The sequence below is a fragment of the Erigeron canadensis genome, chromosome 1 (assembly GCF_010389155.1).
Source record: "Erigeron canadensis isolate Cc75 chromosome 1, C_canadensis_v1, whole genome shotgun sequence".
Taxonomy (NCBI): Eukaryota; Viridiplantae; Streptophyta; class Magnoliopsida; order Asterales; family Asteraceae; genus Erigeron; species Erigeron canadensis.
In genome coordinates this window covers 26,740,434-26,757,770 of record NC_057761.1, presented here as the reverse complement: position 1 = coordinate 26,757,770, position 17,337 = coordinate 26,740,434, and the positions used below count along the sequence as shown (strand labels likewise).

General features: G+C 34.7%; 3 protein-coding genes and 1 pseudogene across 3 annotated transcripts; 2 read left to right on the top strand and 2 right to left on the bottom strand.

The window, feature by feature from the left end:
- Positions 1 to 2,177: 2,177 nt before the first annotated feature.
- Positions 2,178 to 4,400, top strand: LOC122588314 (annotated as a pseudogene).
- LOC122591088 lies at positions 4,338 to 5,758 on the top strand. Its single transcript, XM_043763657.1, has 3 exons — positions 4,338 to 4,421; positions 4,881 to 5,369; positions 5,456 to 5,758. The coding sequence occupies exons 1-2, from the start codon at positions 4,407 to 4,409 to the stop codon at positions 5,361 to 5,363; spliced, it is 498 nt and encodes a 165-aa protein (XP_043619592.1). The 5' UTR covers positions 4,338 to 4,406; the 3' UTR covers positions 5,364 to 5,369; positions 5,456 to 5,758.
- Positions 5,759 to 6,311: 553 nt separating this feature from the next.
- Positions 6,312 to 9,775, bottom strand: LOC122602597 (eukaryotic translation initiation factor). The gene is made up of 5 exons (XM_043775199.1): positions 9,518 to 9,775; positions 8,479 to 8,653; positions 8,262 to 8,387; positions 7,019 to 7,084; positions 6,312 to 6,586 (listed from the first exon to the last, which is right to left on the bottom strand). Exons 1-5 carry the CDS (start codon positions 9,697 to 9,699, stop codon positions 6,542 to 6,544), a joined length of 594 nt encoding a protein of 197 aa, XP_043631134.1. The 5' UTR covers positions 9,700 to 9,775; the 3' UTR covers positions 6,312 to 6,541.
- Positions 9,776 to 10,490: 715 nt separating this feature from the next.
- On the bottom strand, positions 10,491 to 17,273 carry LOC122584748. Its single transcript, XM_043756801.1, has 14 exons — positions 16,919 to 17,273; positions 15,340 to 15,473; positions 14,946 to 15,098; positions 14,766 to 14,877; positions 14,381 to 14,696; positions 14,036 to 14,249; positions 13,458 to 13,547; positions 13,098 to 13,353; positions 12,882 to 12,994; positions 12,117 to 12,215; positions 11,983 to 12,030; positions 11,670 to 11,780; positions 11,493 to 11,583; positions 10,491 to 10,954 (listed from the first exon to the last, which is right to left on the bottom strand). Exons 1-14 carry the CDS (start codon positions 17,208 to 17,210, stop codon positions 10,827 to 10,829), a joined length of 2,157 nt encoding a protein of 718 aa, XP_043612736.1. The 5' UTR covers positions 17,211 to 17,273; the 3' UTR covers positions 10,491 to 10,826.
- Between the last annotated feature and the right edge of the window lie 64 nt (positions 17,274 to 17,337).

The window sequence follows — 17,337 nt, the reverse complement described above, 5'->3', positions numbered from 1 at the left end:
ACCGCTGCCTGATTTTAGGGTCTGATGACCTATTTTCACTTTTTTTCAAAAAAAATTAAGACTATTGCTTCGGATATGTGACTAACTGGTGTGGACACCTTCGTTTCATCAATGAAGCTAATCTCTCATCAGTCACAACTCACAAATCGCAAATCGCAATACAAAGATCATGCATTTCTCATACTACTATTCTGCTTTCGTCTTTGTTTGTATGATCCAAGATCTTGTGTCTGCTTTTAATACTAATCAGTGATCACTCACTCCTGGATGATACTATTGACTTCTCATCATGGGGGCAATGGCCTGAGATGAGATGATTTAAACAAAACAAAGTTTTAATAAAGGAAGTAGTAATTGTACCAAAATTATTAAAATACTTACAACATAATACAACTTTTTTAACACAATACACAAACTAGTAAAGCAATTTTGTGGTAAATGTATTAATAGTTGTACAAATATCACTTCTCTTTTCTTAACGAATGACACAAGTGACAAAATAGGTGGGTCAAGTTTCAAGTACACATAGTCGGTTTTGATGAAGGTGTGTTGAAACAGGCAAACCAGGTTAGGTTGAAGTTTTATAGGAAATCCTTCCCAATCTTGTATATTTTCGGTTTGAGATTTTAATGCATCTATATATATATTTTGCTATAAAAAACAATGTAAAACACACTTTTTTTTTTCTTTAAACTTAACAGGACTCTATATCAATATGAAAAAAAAAAAACTAATAAACCTAAAATGTTAGATGCAACACTTGCATAATCTAACGCTTAATGATAATTTTTGCGGATAAGATGCAGTCCAAATTAGCATGAGCAAATTAGCATTCAATCATTTCAATCACACTCTCAAATCCTATTTTATAATTTGATGTCTTAAAGTCATGCAAGAATAGCCCTAGATCCTGTCCTAAGAAAACATGCACCTAATGTGAATATCACGAAAACAGACACTTAGTATAGTTATTTTAAGGATTGATGATTTATATTGTAAATTAGATAAGTGATCACTCACTCATATTGATTCTCTAGCCTTTTACTCTCTATATGTATACCAGTGTCGTCGGCTGAATAATGAAAAGGGGTTAGGCAGTTGCCTTAGGCCCACCACAAAATAAGGTCCTTAAAAATTTCAATTTCCAAAGTCTAATATTACTTTTTTGGGCTTATAGCTATATTTTGTTACTATTTGAGTTCCATTTAACACAAACAAAGCTGGAGGAAAATTTCTGTACTGTAATCTTTTTAAAAAGGAGGAGCGTTTTTATTAGAAAGTTTCAAAAAAAGCCCTCGAAAATTAGTTTCGCTTGAGGTCACCAAAAAGGTTAAACTGGCCTTGATGTATACTATGAAATATTTCATCCAACAACTCTTAAATTATTTCAAATACATTATCCTCTTAACATTAGTGATGTAATTACACTAATAATCATTTATCTTCTAAAAATACTTATATCTTTAAATCAATTATCTTTATATCAATTAACTACAGACGTCACATTCACCATCAACAATCGCCCCTACCACCACACTGTTACCGTGACGACCACTGTCGCGTTACGCGAGTACGGTGCTAGTCCCATATAACACATTACACAATAGCAAGTTTACTTTAGGTCATAACATTGACCATCCAAAAGCAGATATATTTGGAACTATAAAAGGGAGTAGACGTATGAAAAGTTGAAAGTATTGACCCTAAGAGCATTTAGACAGTCAAACCCTTTTTCCGTTCATTTTCTTGAATTTTTTCCGGCAGGTAAGTTTTTTTCCTCTTTTATGTACAACCACCACAGAAACACACAGGCACATTATTGTTATATATGAGCATTTGAGAACTAAAATTTTCGTGAAAACTAGAAAACTGTCAAAACACAATGTGATCTGAATTTAACATAATGTGTTTTTAATATGTTTTTTGAAAACAATTAAGTTCATATCACAGTTTGGTTGAACAATTTTCTGATTTACAACGCTATCAAAAACACACCGTGATTTAAAACTTAACACAACGTAAATTGGATTACACAATAAAAACACAATTAAAACACATTATGTTAAATTCAGATCACAGTGTGTTTTGACCAGTTTTCTAGTTTTCACATAAAATTTAGTTTTCAAATGAAAATTTCTACTAACTATATATACATATATACTTTATTTGAAGGTAGAATGAGTGGGGAAGAAATGAAAATGGATTCTGAAGATGGTGAAAAGAGGAGAATATGTGATAATAATAATATAGAAACAGTAGTTGATGTGGATAGATTAAGCATGTTACCAGATGATCTGATACACAAAATCCTTTCTTTTATTAGCTCTAAAGAAACTGTCAGAACTAGTGCTTGGTCATCTAGATATAGGTTTATCTGGACTACAATGCCTTTCCTCAATTTCTCAACCAAGGATTTTCGTATGTTTTTTGTTAAACATTTTCTCGCTCGCCGCAATAGTCAAGTAGATGTGTCTTCTCTAAAGCTTCGTTTTCCTGGAAAGATTACCAACCCAAATGTCCAACAACTTATGCAGTATGCATTCTCTCACAATGTCCAACGACTTGATGTCGAATGTTTCACTCAGAAGAATGACTTTGAATTTCCCCTCTCGGTATTCAGTTCCGGCGGCCGTTCTCTCAAACATCTCAGTTTGAAAGAGGGATATGACGCATGTTACGGCCTTAATAAAGTGACATCAACTTTGGAGCTCCCAAATTTAACAACATTGCATTTCCGAGGTGTTTCTTTCTCTAGTAATGACCAGACTGACAATTGCACTGGCCTTTTCTCCAAGTGTGAGAACTTGAAGAGTCTCACCTTAGAAAGATGGGCAACAAAGGGATTGAGTAGTTTTAGTATTTGTCATCCTGGACTAGTGAATCTCACAATTTAGGAAGAGTGCCTCCGGGATGTAAACGTTGTTAATGTGGTTGCACCTCAACTCGAGAATCTTACTATCAGATCCTGCGGCAACAGTAGGCCGAAGCATGTGATTTCTACACCTAATCTTGCCTCCTTGGCTTATACAGGTGACTATCCTTTGCACCTCAATTCTACGAATGGTCTCCATTGTTTGAAAGAGGCGGATATTCGTGTTTTGGAATTCAATATTGCCGAAGCTCATCAGATGGTAGCTCTACAATGTCAGATTTCTTACACTTAACTTGGAAATTGTTGAGGTATATCTTCATTTTTGTCATGTGCATTTTAAATTATTACACTTAAATTGTTCTATCTTCAAATGCTCTACTTTATGAATTGACAATGCTCATTGAATGGTTTGTCTGCTAGATCATTCACCAAATCATTTTCACTTCACTGAATTGTTATTGTTGTTTTTTTTTCAACTAAATCCTATATCTATCCTAAACTATCACACCAATATAATCTTCGTATCCCAGGTTCCGAACTTTAACATTATTATTATTGTTGGTATATGTTAATAACTTTAACATTATCATTATTGAGGTATATATTTAAAACTGAATTCGATTTTCGGTTTGATTTGCCTTGAAAAATCAACAATTCATAAACTAAATTATAAACAAAAGTGCTAAAGCGATTTGGTCTCAAATCACAAGCAAAAAGTTCAAATTGATTATTGAAAATCGACTTTCATTTGGTTTGATGCTCGATTTGTTTGACTTGAATCCAAATACTGAACACCCCTAGTTTTCACCATGGAATCACTATGAATTTGGATTTACAATGGGATTGGATTTGATTTTGAAACCCACCACCCTTAATAGGTATAATATGGCTATTTTGATGGGTGTTGATGCTTAATTGTTAATTCCGATGCTATCAACAGGACACTTTCAATGGAAATAAAGTCAATCTATCATTCACATACTTATGAACCAAACATACATGTTGGTTTTTTTGGCACATAATTTTTTGATATGGGGCATAAACAGGTCAATATGGACTACTTGTTTACTAAAAAAGGTTAGTTGTACAAGGTCCACTAAACGGGTTAGATTCGGGTTGAGGTAGATGTTCATGCCATCTCAGACCCATCATCCCTAACATGCTGCGACTGCCATAGTTTCACACGCTCACCACATGAATTTCATTATACTGCACCAACCTCTGATTTTTATTATATTAGTCATTCCTGATTATGCCTGATAACCTCTGAACATGTTATTAAGAAGGTTACACAAGCAAGCTGTTTTGTTTTGTGAGTAAAATTTTCGCTTGCTAAAATATTCTGCAGCTTTTCTCTTCATCCGTGGAACTAATCTCTCATCAGCCTTCCCCGTTTGTTAACTTAAAGAGTTTAACTATATATCCGGAAAAGCTTTATGAGTGGGAGACGACGGGCCTTCCAAAAGGGAAAGTCAATTTGTCTGCTTAAGTAAAAAGTTATTTGCTGGATAGTTCACCAGGGGCCACCTTAACAATGTTCTCTCGTGAGGTATGTAAACTACTACGCTTGGAAGTTGGAAGTATATATATTCATATGTGTTATGTATCCTACTTATTTCTCTAGATTACATAGACAATTATGGCAAGCATTAAGCATAAGTTTATAGACAATTATGGCAAGCATTAAGCATAAGTTAGACCCACATGTGAAGTTTCAACCAAGGGTATGCTACTATTCTGTTGTCATCTGTGAAGTCTCAATTTGGTGATATTTTTTCATTCATCACTATTGTTTTTGATTCTGTGATTTTCATAGTAATGCATAAAGAGGGAAATATGGTATGTGTTCCTTTTTTTTTTAGTTTTTCCAAATTTGAGTCGGCTATGGTAAATCTAGAAAAAGCATTTCCTGTCCAACTACTTGCTCTTGAATTCTACACTTCTACTTACCTAAAGTTTATATTTTGACAGCTTGTACCCTTTTGGTTTGATGAATATATATATGCAGGAGATTATAGCAGTGAAGAACATCCCATCAACACGAAAGCTTATGGCCAAATTACCGGTGCTTCTAGAACAAGAGAAATCTAATACCAAGACCAAAGGAAAAGCACCAATGGAGAGCGACAATGCAAAGAGGCATAAGAAAAGGAAGACACAACCAGAAATGAAGATGCAGCTTCAAAGTGGGGGAAATGTTGCTCTGATCGAGAGTTGTTGGAAAGATCTGAGTGTGCAGATTGAGCAAAGGATAGCCAAGGCTTGTCTCATCATTTCCATGTTGCGAAGGATTGAAGAAATACTCATAAATCTGCCCGCAACAAACCGTGCTATCATTCAACCCTCTTTTTCCAGTCTTTGTGCTGAAACTGACGCCGTCATAAGTAAAATAACAGATTGTATGAAGATGCAGTGTGATGAGAATCAAAGCCATTCAAGTGTCCGTTTTCATAAACTTGCTACAAGTACCACAATGGAACCGTCTTTTTAGCAATTTGTAAGCTCTTAATTTTTTATGCTCACGAGAACTATAATCAGATTGTTGACTGTTGCTGCCATTTTATCTTTTTGTTTTGATTTCAGGTCCGAGGTTTTTTGTTATTACCCAAATGCAATAGCGAGCAGCCTATTTGCAGAAAAAGTTAAAAACTTATAGCAGATTTGGGCTCACGAAAGAGTGTATGCTTTTTTGCTGCTATGATGCACACTGATGACATTAATCGTCGTCTACTATCTTGCGGCTCATATCTTATGATCATCGGAGTGTACGTAGTGACATACATACATTATAAGATATTTTTGAACAATATAACAATTAAGGAATCCTTAAGTACATAGAACTTTTGGGATTTTAGGTTTCTGCCACCAAACTTTTATTTTTTACATATTGCCCCTCATATGCATTTGCATTTTTTGCCAAACACTCTCAAGGTATGGATACCTGGGATTCTTCTTTTAGCTTGGTTCCTGCTTCATTCTTCAATCGCACACACACTCCACCACTAATGACCCACAAACACCAATCGAAAACAACAATAGCAACTGATGGATTGTAAAACAAACATAATACTCGTATCAAGGATTTTTGTTTAGCTATAAATTCGTGTAGGCAAGGTGATTGACATATTGCATAAGTGAAAGTTTTAGTTTGTTAAAGCGCTAAATCTTTTTAGTTTGTTAAAGCTATATTTTTATTTATTTTTAATGTCCTAAAAAAAATTTTCAATGCAAATCGTTGCAACAACAGGCTACTTATCAAACTAAACTACATTTAACCAGTGGTGTCGGATCTGACATAAACATGTTTTTGCAACTTACCAGTTCACCAGATGTTTGACCAGGTTTTGCCTAAAAGACATACACTTTGTTTTATTAATACAAGGTTAGAATGCCACTCAAAACTACAACAGGGTAGAAATAATGATAAACGCAAGAGAAATTAATAAATTTCCAAAATTTAAGATATTCAAAATTCGCTTGTACATCAATGGGAAATTAAATCTCAATTTTTCAGAAGAGACAGAAGAAAATTCTCTGAATAAGAAAGGCACAAACAAGCATCAACTATATCACAACATGTAATCAGACACAACTAGGCTTAGTTTGCAGTAGAAAGGGCACGCAGTCTTTTAGTGTCTGGGTGTGCACGTATCTTCAACCAGCATGATTTTACACACTATATCGACCTTTTGTTGTTCTTGACTTAGAATCATCCTGCATAACCACACTCACTGACATAAGAGACATTGTATCCAAACAAAAGCATAAACGGTATAATAGAAATCAACCTACTCACTACAGGTAACAAAATCGGAAGGTCAAAACAAGTTCAGTAAAGGTCCAAAACAAGAGATTTTGGTATGGGCAGGTCAGTTGACCTGGAACACTTCTTATCCAAAGCTTTTATGTTTCTCTATGACTTACTTGTGTGCCCAACCTCATAACAAAACCATACTATTTCACTAATAACACAACTTTTGAAAGAATATTATATGAAAAGTTATCATGGAAAATCCCTGAGGGTATTGGGAAACTAATGAGCAAGTGATTTTTTTCAAAATAAAGAAGCATTCTCTATTTAGCAAAATAAAAAAGCATGGTGAAATAAAGATAACAAAGAGAAAGACAAAAAGTCACGAGAATTACATGGAAGTTGTAAGTGATTTTTTCAGTCACGTCTATAATTTCCTTCCATTTTCTTCCAATGCTCATCTGCATATCATGAATCAAAAATATTGTTAACATGATCTTTAAACAAGCATAGACACAATGATAGAACTAAACACCTAGAAAGTAAAAGAAAGCTCTCCAAAACTAACGCTGGGGTAATGTGATCCGGCAGAAAGTAATATATGTGGGTCCTTTTATATATAGCAGATCACATTCATTTAACATTACCAATAAGGGACCTTGACAAATTCACATATATGAGTTGATTAATCAAAGAATGTTTTGATATCATGTTTAATAAATCAACGAGTTTATTACTCAAAAACGGAACATCTCAAAGATATTTCACCTCCTTGGATAAAATATCCTGGTCCGCGCCTTATTTCCCCGGGTCTTTTATTCCAAAACACTAGTTGAGATAGGCAAATGCCCTGGAGGTACTAAACATGGTTAAGACTATACCAGTGGGTCATATAACTACCAAGCAAGTCATACAAGCTAAACCAAAGACCCCCTAAAATCCGATGACATTAGAATATAAATATAATGCTCATCATAAAAAAAACTATCTGTGTTCTGTCAGAACTTTTAGAAAACCAGCTTAATTAGTGAAGAGTTAATTTACTGTCAATGATTCCCAACATAAAAAGATACCATCCAAGAGCCAATTGGTATATGACTTGATTCAGAAGTCAAATAGATTGCAAGATAAGAGCATATGGTATCCAAAATGGAGGATTGGTGATGTAGTTTTTATTAAGTACAGGTCTTTTCTTTCTTGTTCTCTACATAGTAATAAGGTCCTTAAAAATTTCAGTCCCAGTGTTTTAATTTATCTTATAATTTACTAATTACCAACCATCTATCCTATGTTTTCTGCAGATTGAGTTCCAACTGCATTTACCCATATAAATTATAGGTTTTTACGGTTTTCCTAATCTGCCTAATCATTCTTTCGTTTCTTCTACCTAGCTTTATATCATTTTAATTTCACATTATATATTGCTAGTATTTAAAAGTTGAAACTAGAACCAGCCAACTGGAACAAGTACTCAGATAACAGGCTGGAAAGTAAATGATTTTATCGCAATATTAGATGAAGAAACAGAACTCAATAGAAAATTTCCTTTTCCAAGGCATAAAATAAGATTAAGAAGAACTGCATTCAACAAAGAATTGGAGTGTATACAAGCACCTAATTGAAGAGCATAGTTAATACCTGAACAGCTTCATTAGCAGCATTCTTAGTCCAGATAGAAAGTTTATCTTGCCTTTGCCGGACACTAGCAACAACACCACATATTTCATCGGCATTCTCAAATTGCTCACCAATTAAAGCCATCAGCTACAACAAAAATACATATAAATTTTCAGTTATCTCCTTCAGACTAAAAAAAACACCAACAAGATTTTTAAATTCTTAGTAAGACACTTACGGTTTCAAGCCACATAGTCTCGAAGTCCGGCTTTCTGGTAGTGCTACTAGTAACAGTCCACTTGCCACCATTAGCACACTCCGGATCTTCCCATTTAGGCTCAATCCCAGCTTTGAACAAATGGAAATCAGCATTTATTTGCAGCTTGCTGGGCTTAAATACCTTATCATACAAACTGCAAAAAGAAAAAAAAAACTTTTAGAGCTTAGGTCAAAATTTTAAATGCTTTTAACGATAAACAAACTCAGCTTGGTAACTTCATGTTCAACCATCGCAGTTTTATAATCAACCAAGTACATAGTTTTTTGTCCCTGGTAACACTTATAAAGCATAAACCATGAAAATACAATAATAATAAGTAATATAAAATGTTATGTGCATGTGCGTTTATGTGATCCTAGCAAGCTTTAATAAAGCAGAATGAGTTCAGCTAAATATGACCGAACTCCAACCTAGAATTTTAAGTTCCAATAAAAATCTAAACCCGGAATTTTAAGTCACCCAAAGAAGACCCTATATTACTGGTCTGAGGTCGGATACTCGGATCTATTATTCTGCATAAAGAATGTCAGTCCAAACCTATTGAAAGAACAAAAAAACTCAACTTTCGCCGGAAACTGGACAAAAAGACCAAATTGGGGCAAAAAAAAGCAGAACTTTTACATAACTGAACCAAGAACAAAACTTTTTAATCCGATTGTGTCCAGTTTTGGTTTTCTGGTTTCAACAGCCAAGATTTGTACAGCCCTTAACTAAAAAGATCATAAAAACAGCAGCTTTTTAACACATATATTCCCTATGTGCGTGTTATTTGTACTAAAAGTCTTGATTTTTAATAACAATAATAATTTTAAAGGACATAGATTAATCAAGAATTAATATCTCAACAATCACTTTGTTAGTACTATTTATTTACCAAACTAAAAAACTTTCACATCTAGATATAGATCAAGCAACAGCATACTTCATTACTAGCTACAAACACACATCAAATATATATAAAAATTATTATAATAGCAAAAAAAGTAAATAAATTTACCACCAAAATTCTTCAACAGTGTCAAAAGTATAAACATTGCGAAGATTATTTCCCCAAGCAACGCCTTGTTTAGGTTTCGATTGATTGTCGACCCAAAACGTCCACTTTTTATCTAATTTATGTATCCCTTCTGTCAATTCCACCGCCGCACCGCCGCCGCCGCCAACCTCAGTTGCTGCCATCGTATATTGGGTATCTCGATACTTTTACTTTCCAAAAGGGTATTTAGTTTTAAGAAAAACAAGTTTTGTTGGGTGAATGAAAGAATAGCAATCTATGCGTCTGAGTAATCTCTTTGTGGGTTTTATTATAAGGCTAATGTTTTTGGACTTAGGCCCAAAAAGAGGTATACAAGTTATGACCCATTCGACTTGAATGGCCGCTAGGCTTCCGGGCCTAAAATGTAAATTATTCGTATATACTAAGTTGAAAGATGCCCAAAAACCGGTTTTCGGAGAAACCGGTTCTATTGTTGACATACGATTTACATAATTTTTCTTTTTTAATGTCTACCATTAAATTTGTCATTAAACACATTAAACATTTTCGTTTAGCTATATGAAAAACATTGAGAATGAAATAAACACTAACATATCTCATCTCAAAGTTTTCGGTAATATCACTAATAGGTAAGATTTTTACCTATTGGAAATATATTGAAGCTTAAAAATATGTTTTTTAGTTCAACAAGAATCTTTATGGCTGGTATTTTCAATTTCAATTTGTTAAAAGTATTGATTTCAGATATTATTTTTTGACTTTACACCACCAAACATTTTTTAAGTTGTTTTACTGTATAATATAAAGTATGTTTAATATACAATTAAAAATTAATGGTGTACAAATCACTAGCCTTAAGCTTAAATAATACATTTTTAAGTTGGTGGCCGTGTCGTCCACAAAATATGTTTCTACATGAATTAAGATAATTATTTGAACTATTTTGTCACATAACAATGAAGAGACTTCATAGTTCATGCAATGCTTTAGCAAATTTACTAGTGAGAACTTCCTATCCATAACTTTGGCTTTGTTGGTGATCCTAACAAGATATTGAGTTTTCGTATCAACTTTGTAGACAAATGAATATGCCTACAAACAACCGGCTATGTACATCTTAAAATGTTAGTCATTTGGATCTCCATACCACTACCAGATTTTATGGTAAGACGAGCTAGCTTCACTAAAAAATACTATATATTTAAGACTATTGCTCCAGATAATATTATGACGGACTGGTATGGAACACCTTTATCAATGAAGTTAACCTTCTGATCAGTCACACATTACTACAAAGCTCGAGCACTTCTTAGACTACTATTCTGCTTTCTCCTTTGCTCGTTTGATCTAGGATCTTGTGTCTGCTTTCGATACTTATCACCCACTCCTGGATGATACAGTTGACTTCCTCAGGTACCTCATCATGGGGGCAATGGCCTGAGACGAGAAAATTAAGACAAAACAAGCTCAATAACTAATGACAAAGGTGACAATGTGTGGGTCAAGTAACATGTAAACATGGTTGATTTTATCAGGGTTGAAACAGCAGGTCAGGTTGACACAAAGTTTTTTGGTCAAAACTTCTAATCTTTATACAAATAATTAGTGCAATAAACACAATTAGCAATAAAACACTTCCATTCCAGCAAAGCTGAGCCCGAATCCTATTTCAGATTTTTTTTCTTCTTCTATTGGTTGCTAAAACATATCTTCGATCTATTGCTTTCTAATCCAAATTCAGAATTACTCAGTTGGTCAAGTATGAAGTATGATTATAACAAAATAATATTTACACTTTGGGAGACTTTGCACCTCTTTGACCTATTTCCTTTCAAGCCTGTTTTTTATCTTACCAATTTCACCCACCAGAGATAAAGTCAGAGAACATATAAGACAGACCCATTTATAAGTAAATGGGTCAATGGTGCCTCTAAGTAATCTAGATCAAGCAGTTGTAATGATGCAATTCAATTACCTGCATCCAGCTCCTTAATTACGCTTTCCTTAAAGTGTCTCTTGAGGACACTAACTTTCGTCTTTGAGTCGGAGATTGGGTCTTTCATGCCCTGATTACATAGAGAAGATTCAAAAGGGAAGCATTAAACATAGAAAGCACAATTCTTAACCCTTCACATTCTATTAAATGTCTTACTTGGATAATAAGGACCTTATTCTCGAATCCTTTGAGAAGATAATTTAGAGGAATTGAAGGATCAAAAGTAAAGATGCTTTCTAGAACCACCAGGACACCAGGGTCATATGACTAATCTTCATTAAGGAATGCAAATTTTATACAGCTCACATGAGTTTACTTTGGATTTCATGCTAATATCAAAATAATGTTATTTATTTACAAACTTGCCAACATTTGTATGTCTGTAACTTGTTAGACAAAATCACAACATCGACGACTTAAAGTTGTAAACTATATCAGAACAAAATGCAATGGGGCCTTAAAAGGATACTGCTCTGACCATCTCATTGAGGAGCCCTTCGTCAGCACGGTCTGTTTTCTGCAGAGATTCAAGTAGTCAATCACAAGTCAAATCTAATGCAGAGAGTTTCATATGGGTTGGACAGGTATGTTAACAGAAGTTACAGTTGGGTAGCAACGCTTCACTAAGTTCCTAAAGCTCAGCCTCAGGTAGAAGGAAAGCCCCCTGGCACCTAACCATGCGATTCCTGTAGTTTTCCTTTCCTGAAATGCAGATCATATATATCCCCACTAACAATTAAATCCCCCAAAAGACCAATAGTAGAAAGCAACATGAATAAAATCAAATGCTTATCTTTAAAAAGGCTGATATTGATGGAGGGCAATAGTTAGTAGGCCAAATTTCCTTAAAATTTTAATGCAATCTTTCTCTATTTGTAGTAATTAGAAGTGGCAAACCGCAAACCTGGTTCCTTGAGTAATGAGTCAAAATGGGTTCAGGTCAAGACAATAAACTTTAAAACTGGTTGTGCAGGGGTAGACTTGTTAACGTTTTTTGAGTCCTTAAACTCTATAGTTATATAATGACATGATTAGAAAGATATAATACTAAAATATTTAACTTTGTTTTTGGATAAACCAGTATAAGGGGTTGGAAGTATCTAAATAGAACTTATCGACCCATTTGACACTTTTGAAGTAACATTGTTGTCTGAGAATTACCCGTCTTGTCCTGTTACATATTTAATATAACCCTGATCACAAAAGTCAGATAATGCCACCCTTAGACTGGCAAGCTTAATAGAATTACAAAGTTGTTAATACTTTGTTTTGAAGATTGAAGTTAAACTTGTAACATCCAACACAAAGTAAATTTTTAATTTTTTTTAAGTGGAGAAATAATTTCGTTATCCTTTTATATGCTCTGACCTTGAAGGGAGGCACTAAAGAATATCCTGGGATGTAATGTCCTGCACTGTTTAAGAGCACCACAGACCTTGCTAGCGCAGGCCACAAGCCGGCAACAATGGAAACAAAATAACCTGGAGATATAGACATATAGCAATTAAATTAACTTCACAACATTATCTGCAAAACTAACAATATATTTAGAGGTAGGGTAGTCATTAGAAGATTGAAAGAAACCTCCAAATGAGTTCCCAACAAGATGAACTGGTTCGCCAACAACATCAACTATGAAATTTCTTAGTAACTCGGCCCACATAAGTTCGGTGTATACAACATTTGGTTTCTCTGATCTGCCAAATCCTAGAAGTGTGACGGACCAAACACGGTTGCCACCTTCAACTATGTCATTGATATTGTCACGGAAATGCTCCAAAAAGGCACCGAAACCATGTACAAGAAGGATAGGTGGACCGTCAATACCTACAACGGCATACTGAAAAACAAAAGAATTCCTTGTGTAGAATGAATCAAGAGATGGATTCGGTTTTTTACCTTATAAGTTTTAAGTCTCATTAGAGCTTAATACTAGTAACAAACCTGTATTAGATGACCTTTCCACCTCCAGTACCGAGTAGAATATCTTTTTGTGGAGTCCACTTGACTTCTTGAAGCCAAAAGATGATACCACTGTTGCAAAAAAGAAAAAGTTATCATGTTAAAATAATATTCAGACTGCCACCATCATGTTAAAAAAGTTATCATGTTAAAATAACATTCAGAGGTAGAGGTGGCAATTCAAATTGATTAAGCTTAAAAAAAAATAGAAAATGAAACACATAAAATGGGAAAAGAGGATCAAATATGTTAAAAGTCATCCTAAATGTAATCAAATGCACAAAAGTACAAAACATACTAAAACTCTTCACTATAAAAAGTTCAGATTCATGATTATACTTTACACACTAATAAAAAAGTGCCTGGTGATCGTCCCAAACCTCTCTTCATAAAATATGTTAAATTTTACCTATTTTAATTTTGAGCCTGTTGTTAACTCTTGACCAACCCACCCATGTTGCCACTCCGTAGAAAAAGAAAACGATACACGAAGCAGGGGTGGTCAAAAGTTGACAATTAGTACCAACAATCAAATGGTATGTTGCCAAATGGAATATCACCTCTTTGGAGGAAACATAATTCGCTGCTGCGGCTACAGTGGCAGCTGAATAACCAAAGGGTGAGAGGAATCCACCATTTCGCTCTTTTTCATATTTTATGGTCTCATAATACACTCTCCTTCGAGAAACAATTCCAAGCTGAAGGGCAGGTCCAAAAAGAATACCAAAGGAAGCTCCTTCTCGGGTTTCAGCATTACGTAATCTTTCATGCACCCTGCAATCATAAGCAACCAAAATAAAACTTTATTGAGCTACACAAATCACAGTAAGTAAAGCCATGCATCCTAATATAATACTATATAATATAAATTATAAATAAATCCAAATTCTAAGTTAATTACATACTCCTGCCAATCATCCCGTGCAGTACCCTCTAAATATCTTAAATATGCAGCCAATGCATTAAGCACATCACTAGTTCCACCTCCAACAAAAATTCCTTGCTTTGTAACAAATGCTGATTTTTTTGATCTCTTCTTAATCTGAGAAGCAGGGGAGGTCATATTGCTTTGAGTAGCAGTCACACCATTTGACATAAGAATTCTAGCCTTCTGTAATACATATTCAGCAGAACTATTCTTGATCAAACTCCAGCTATCCTTTGATTTGTATGGACTCTTATCCATGAATTCCTTTAAATCATCAAGTGTCGGTATAAGACCTGGATCATGACATAAATATCAATATTCATGTTAAACCATATTAAATTCCACCATTTTAAGCTACTTACCCCAATCTAAATCTGTCTTTTGGCCGGGTAATTTTGGGGCTGAAAAAGGTGAAGTCACATGCAATTTTAACCGTTGAAAATCATCATATGACAATGGAAGGTCCGTCATGTTCTAGAAATATTATGTTACATCAGCATAATCCAAAATGCAAACAATTACCGCCAAACCAAAAAATATACCTTCAACTCATAAAAGGGAGTTTTACATAGAGACATCTCAGGGCTACATTCTTCTTCAAGAGATAAATCTCTCAAGTTTTGTTTAACGCTCTCAATCAGCAACCGTAAGTCATATTCCACCTCATCTTGTGTGTAAACATTTGCAGCCCCTACCTGTTCCAACCCTAGGTGATGAATTAAGTATGAGTTAAGTAGTTGAAACTTCCAACTTCAACTTAAAAAGTATAAAAGATTGTAAACAGATATATCCTCCTAAATTTCTTTCCAGACTAGATAGAATTCGTACAGCTATAAAAGTCAACATCACATACTATATTTCCCCCAACTGTTGATTGTTCTGATTTAGTCGTTAATTAAAAAAAAAACTTAGGAAGCAACTACTTAAGTTAACAACCTGTTTTACAAGATGCTGAATAACAGATTCTGCCGTTCCAGACCTGATCATCAGATCAGATCCCATACCCTTCAATGAACTTCTCAAATCTTTCACGGCAAACAGAAGCAGCTCAAGCATTTCTTCAGTGAAGTCTGCAAAGAGAACCTATCCATTAACATAACAGCATGGATTCTTAATACACGAATACTTTGGCACACCTAATTACCTATCACCTTCTCATATGTTTCATGTTTCTCATACAACAATTTATCAAAACTTAACGTTTTTCAGAAGTCTAATGACTAAAGGAGTCCAGATAAAAGTATAAGAAAAGGAGTACAGAGAAAAGCATAATAAGATACATATAAGTTTAACTAACTGATCATAGATCAATCATCAATTGGTACCCCCGTCGCTATGCCAAAGGCCCCACATGTGAAATCTTACCAAATACAAACGCCCGGGTACAATCCCTAGCGTGTGGGTGATTTGTGGTTGAGTGATTTGCAGGCATCTGTCCCTTGCGGGTGGGATTGGCAGGTAAGCAGATGGTCCAGGTGATCAAGGGGTTCCCTCCACACTAACCTTTTTCCAAAAGATACACAAGTTCATATTATTTATAGGGTAATGGAGGGAACCCTAGCCCCGGTACCACAATTGGATACCCATCGACCCACCCCGTATGAGCCATATGATGCTGGTAAAATACCTCCATCCTAATCCCCACATGATCTGGGCACCCTGAAGGATTGAACCGGCGTATTTAAAGTTCATATTATTTATATTAGCTTATAAATCCAAAAATGGTAAAGCCCATTAGATACCACCCTACTTTTGCCCTCATGTAGGCAATGTACTCTCTATAACACCAGTATAGCTAATGTACTCAATGACTTCATATGAACATACTCTATAACACCAATATGTGGCATCAGCATGGCATACATATAGTACTTATTATTGGCACAAATTTAAAAATTTGCTACCCATAATGGTACAAATATTGAAAATTACCGGTCGAGTCAGTTACAAGTAACCATATTACATCCATTCCAAAATAAGTGTCCAACTTCCTATTTTGGTTTCTCCCCAAATACACTTGCAAAAGTAAACAAGTAAACGCATACGGTTTTCCACGTTACAATCACCCGAAGAAGACATATGTGACTCAGTTATACGCGGCCTAATAAGTCTATCCCATGACTGAAACTTTTTTCTTTGCCACCCCAAGATGTTCAATTAACGAGATTCGAACCTGAGACCTCTTGTGAGAACATCGGGACGTCTAAAGTCTAAACCACTAGGCCCCCTACCTTTGTGATGGTTGTACAATTATAAAAGTAAACGAGTATATTAGCTTTACCATTATAGGGTTGATACATATATTTTCACATAACTAACTCTTAGCTACAAAAAGTAAGGATAATTATTACAATATTGTCATCTTGCCACTATACGATAGATACCGGAACATACTTAGAACAAGGTTTACTGCCTATAATGATATTTTACGGATTATATTGCCTAACGGACAACAGTATATAAATGTTACACTAAAAATTTACTAAAAACACAGAAAAAGTAAAGTAGTACTGACTGCGAAGAATGCGGTGATCGAAAACATAAATCGGAACGATCGTGGAATGTTTTGAAGAAGCCGCAATTAAGCCAGGATGATCATCAACACGAATATCATTTTTGTACCAAACAACTGCTGTTGCATCTGTTGTCGTTTTGGAGCTACCAGCAGCAGTTATTGACTTTGAAGACAATTTGACAGAAGAACAACATCGGAAAGCAAGTGAGCAAGAACGACGACGATGATGATGATTTTGAAACACAGTTGTTGTTTTTGTTGGAATGTTGCGGGGGAAAACAAGAATCGCCATGAATTCAATCGAAATATACTTCGATTAATAAGTAATGATAATTTTTTTTTTTTTTGACATTGTTACTGTTATATTATGTTTTTGAATTAAGACTTGATATTAAACCTGTGGTTGTCGATATTTCCAT

What these genes read in the sequence shown, in the direction of transcription:
- LOC122602597 (XM_043775199.1), bottom strand. Translation starts at nt 9,699, where the DNA reads ATGGCAGCAACTGAGGTTGGCGGCGGCGGCGGTGCGGCGGTGGAATTG. An exon ending in ACTGTTGAAGAATTTTGGTG is followed by an intron (nt 8,654 to 9,517) that starts GTAAATTTATTT and finishes TTCTTTTTGCAG; the next exon opens with TTTGTATGATAAGGTATTTA. An exon ending in CTGCTAATGAAGCTGTTCAG is followed by an intron (nt 7,085 to 8,261) that starts GTATTAACTATG and finishes CATGATATGCAG; the next exon opens with ATGAGCATTGGAAGAAAATG.
- LOC122584748 (XM_043756801.1), bottom strand. Translation starts at nt 17,210, where the DNA reads ATGGCGATTCTTGTTTTCCCCCGCAACATTCCAACAAAAACAACAACT. An exon ending in TCAATGAGATGGTCAGAGCA is followed by an intron (nt 11,781 to 11,982) that starts GTATCCTTTTAA and finishes AATGAAGATTAG; the next exon opens with TCATATGACCCTGGTGTCCT. An exon ending in ATAAGGTCCTTATTATCCAA is followed by an intron (nt 11,584 to 11,669) that starts GTAAGACATTTA and finishes CTATGTAATCAG; the next exon opens with GGCATGAAAGACCCAATCTC.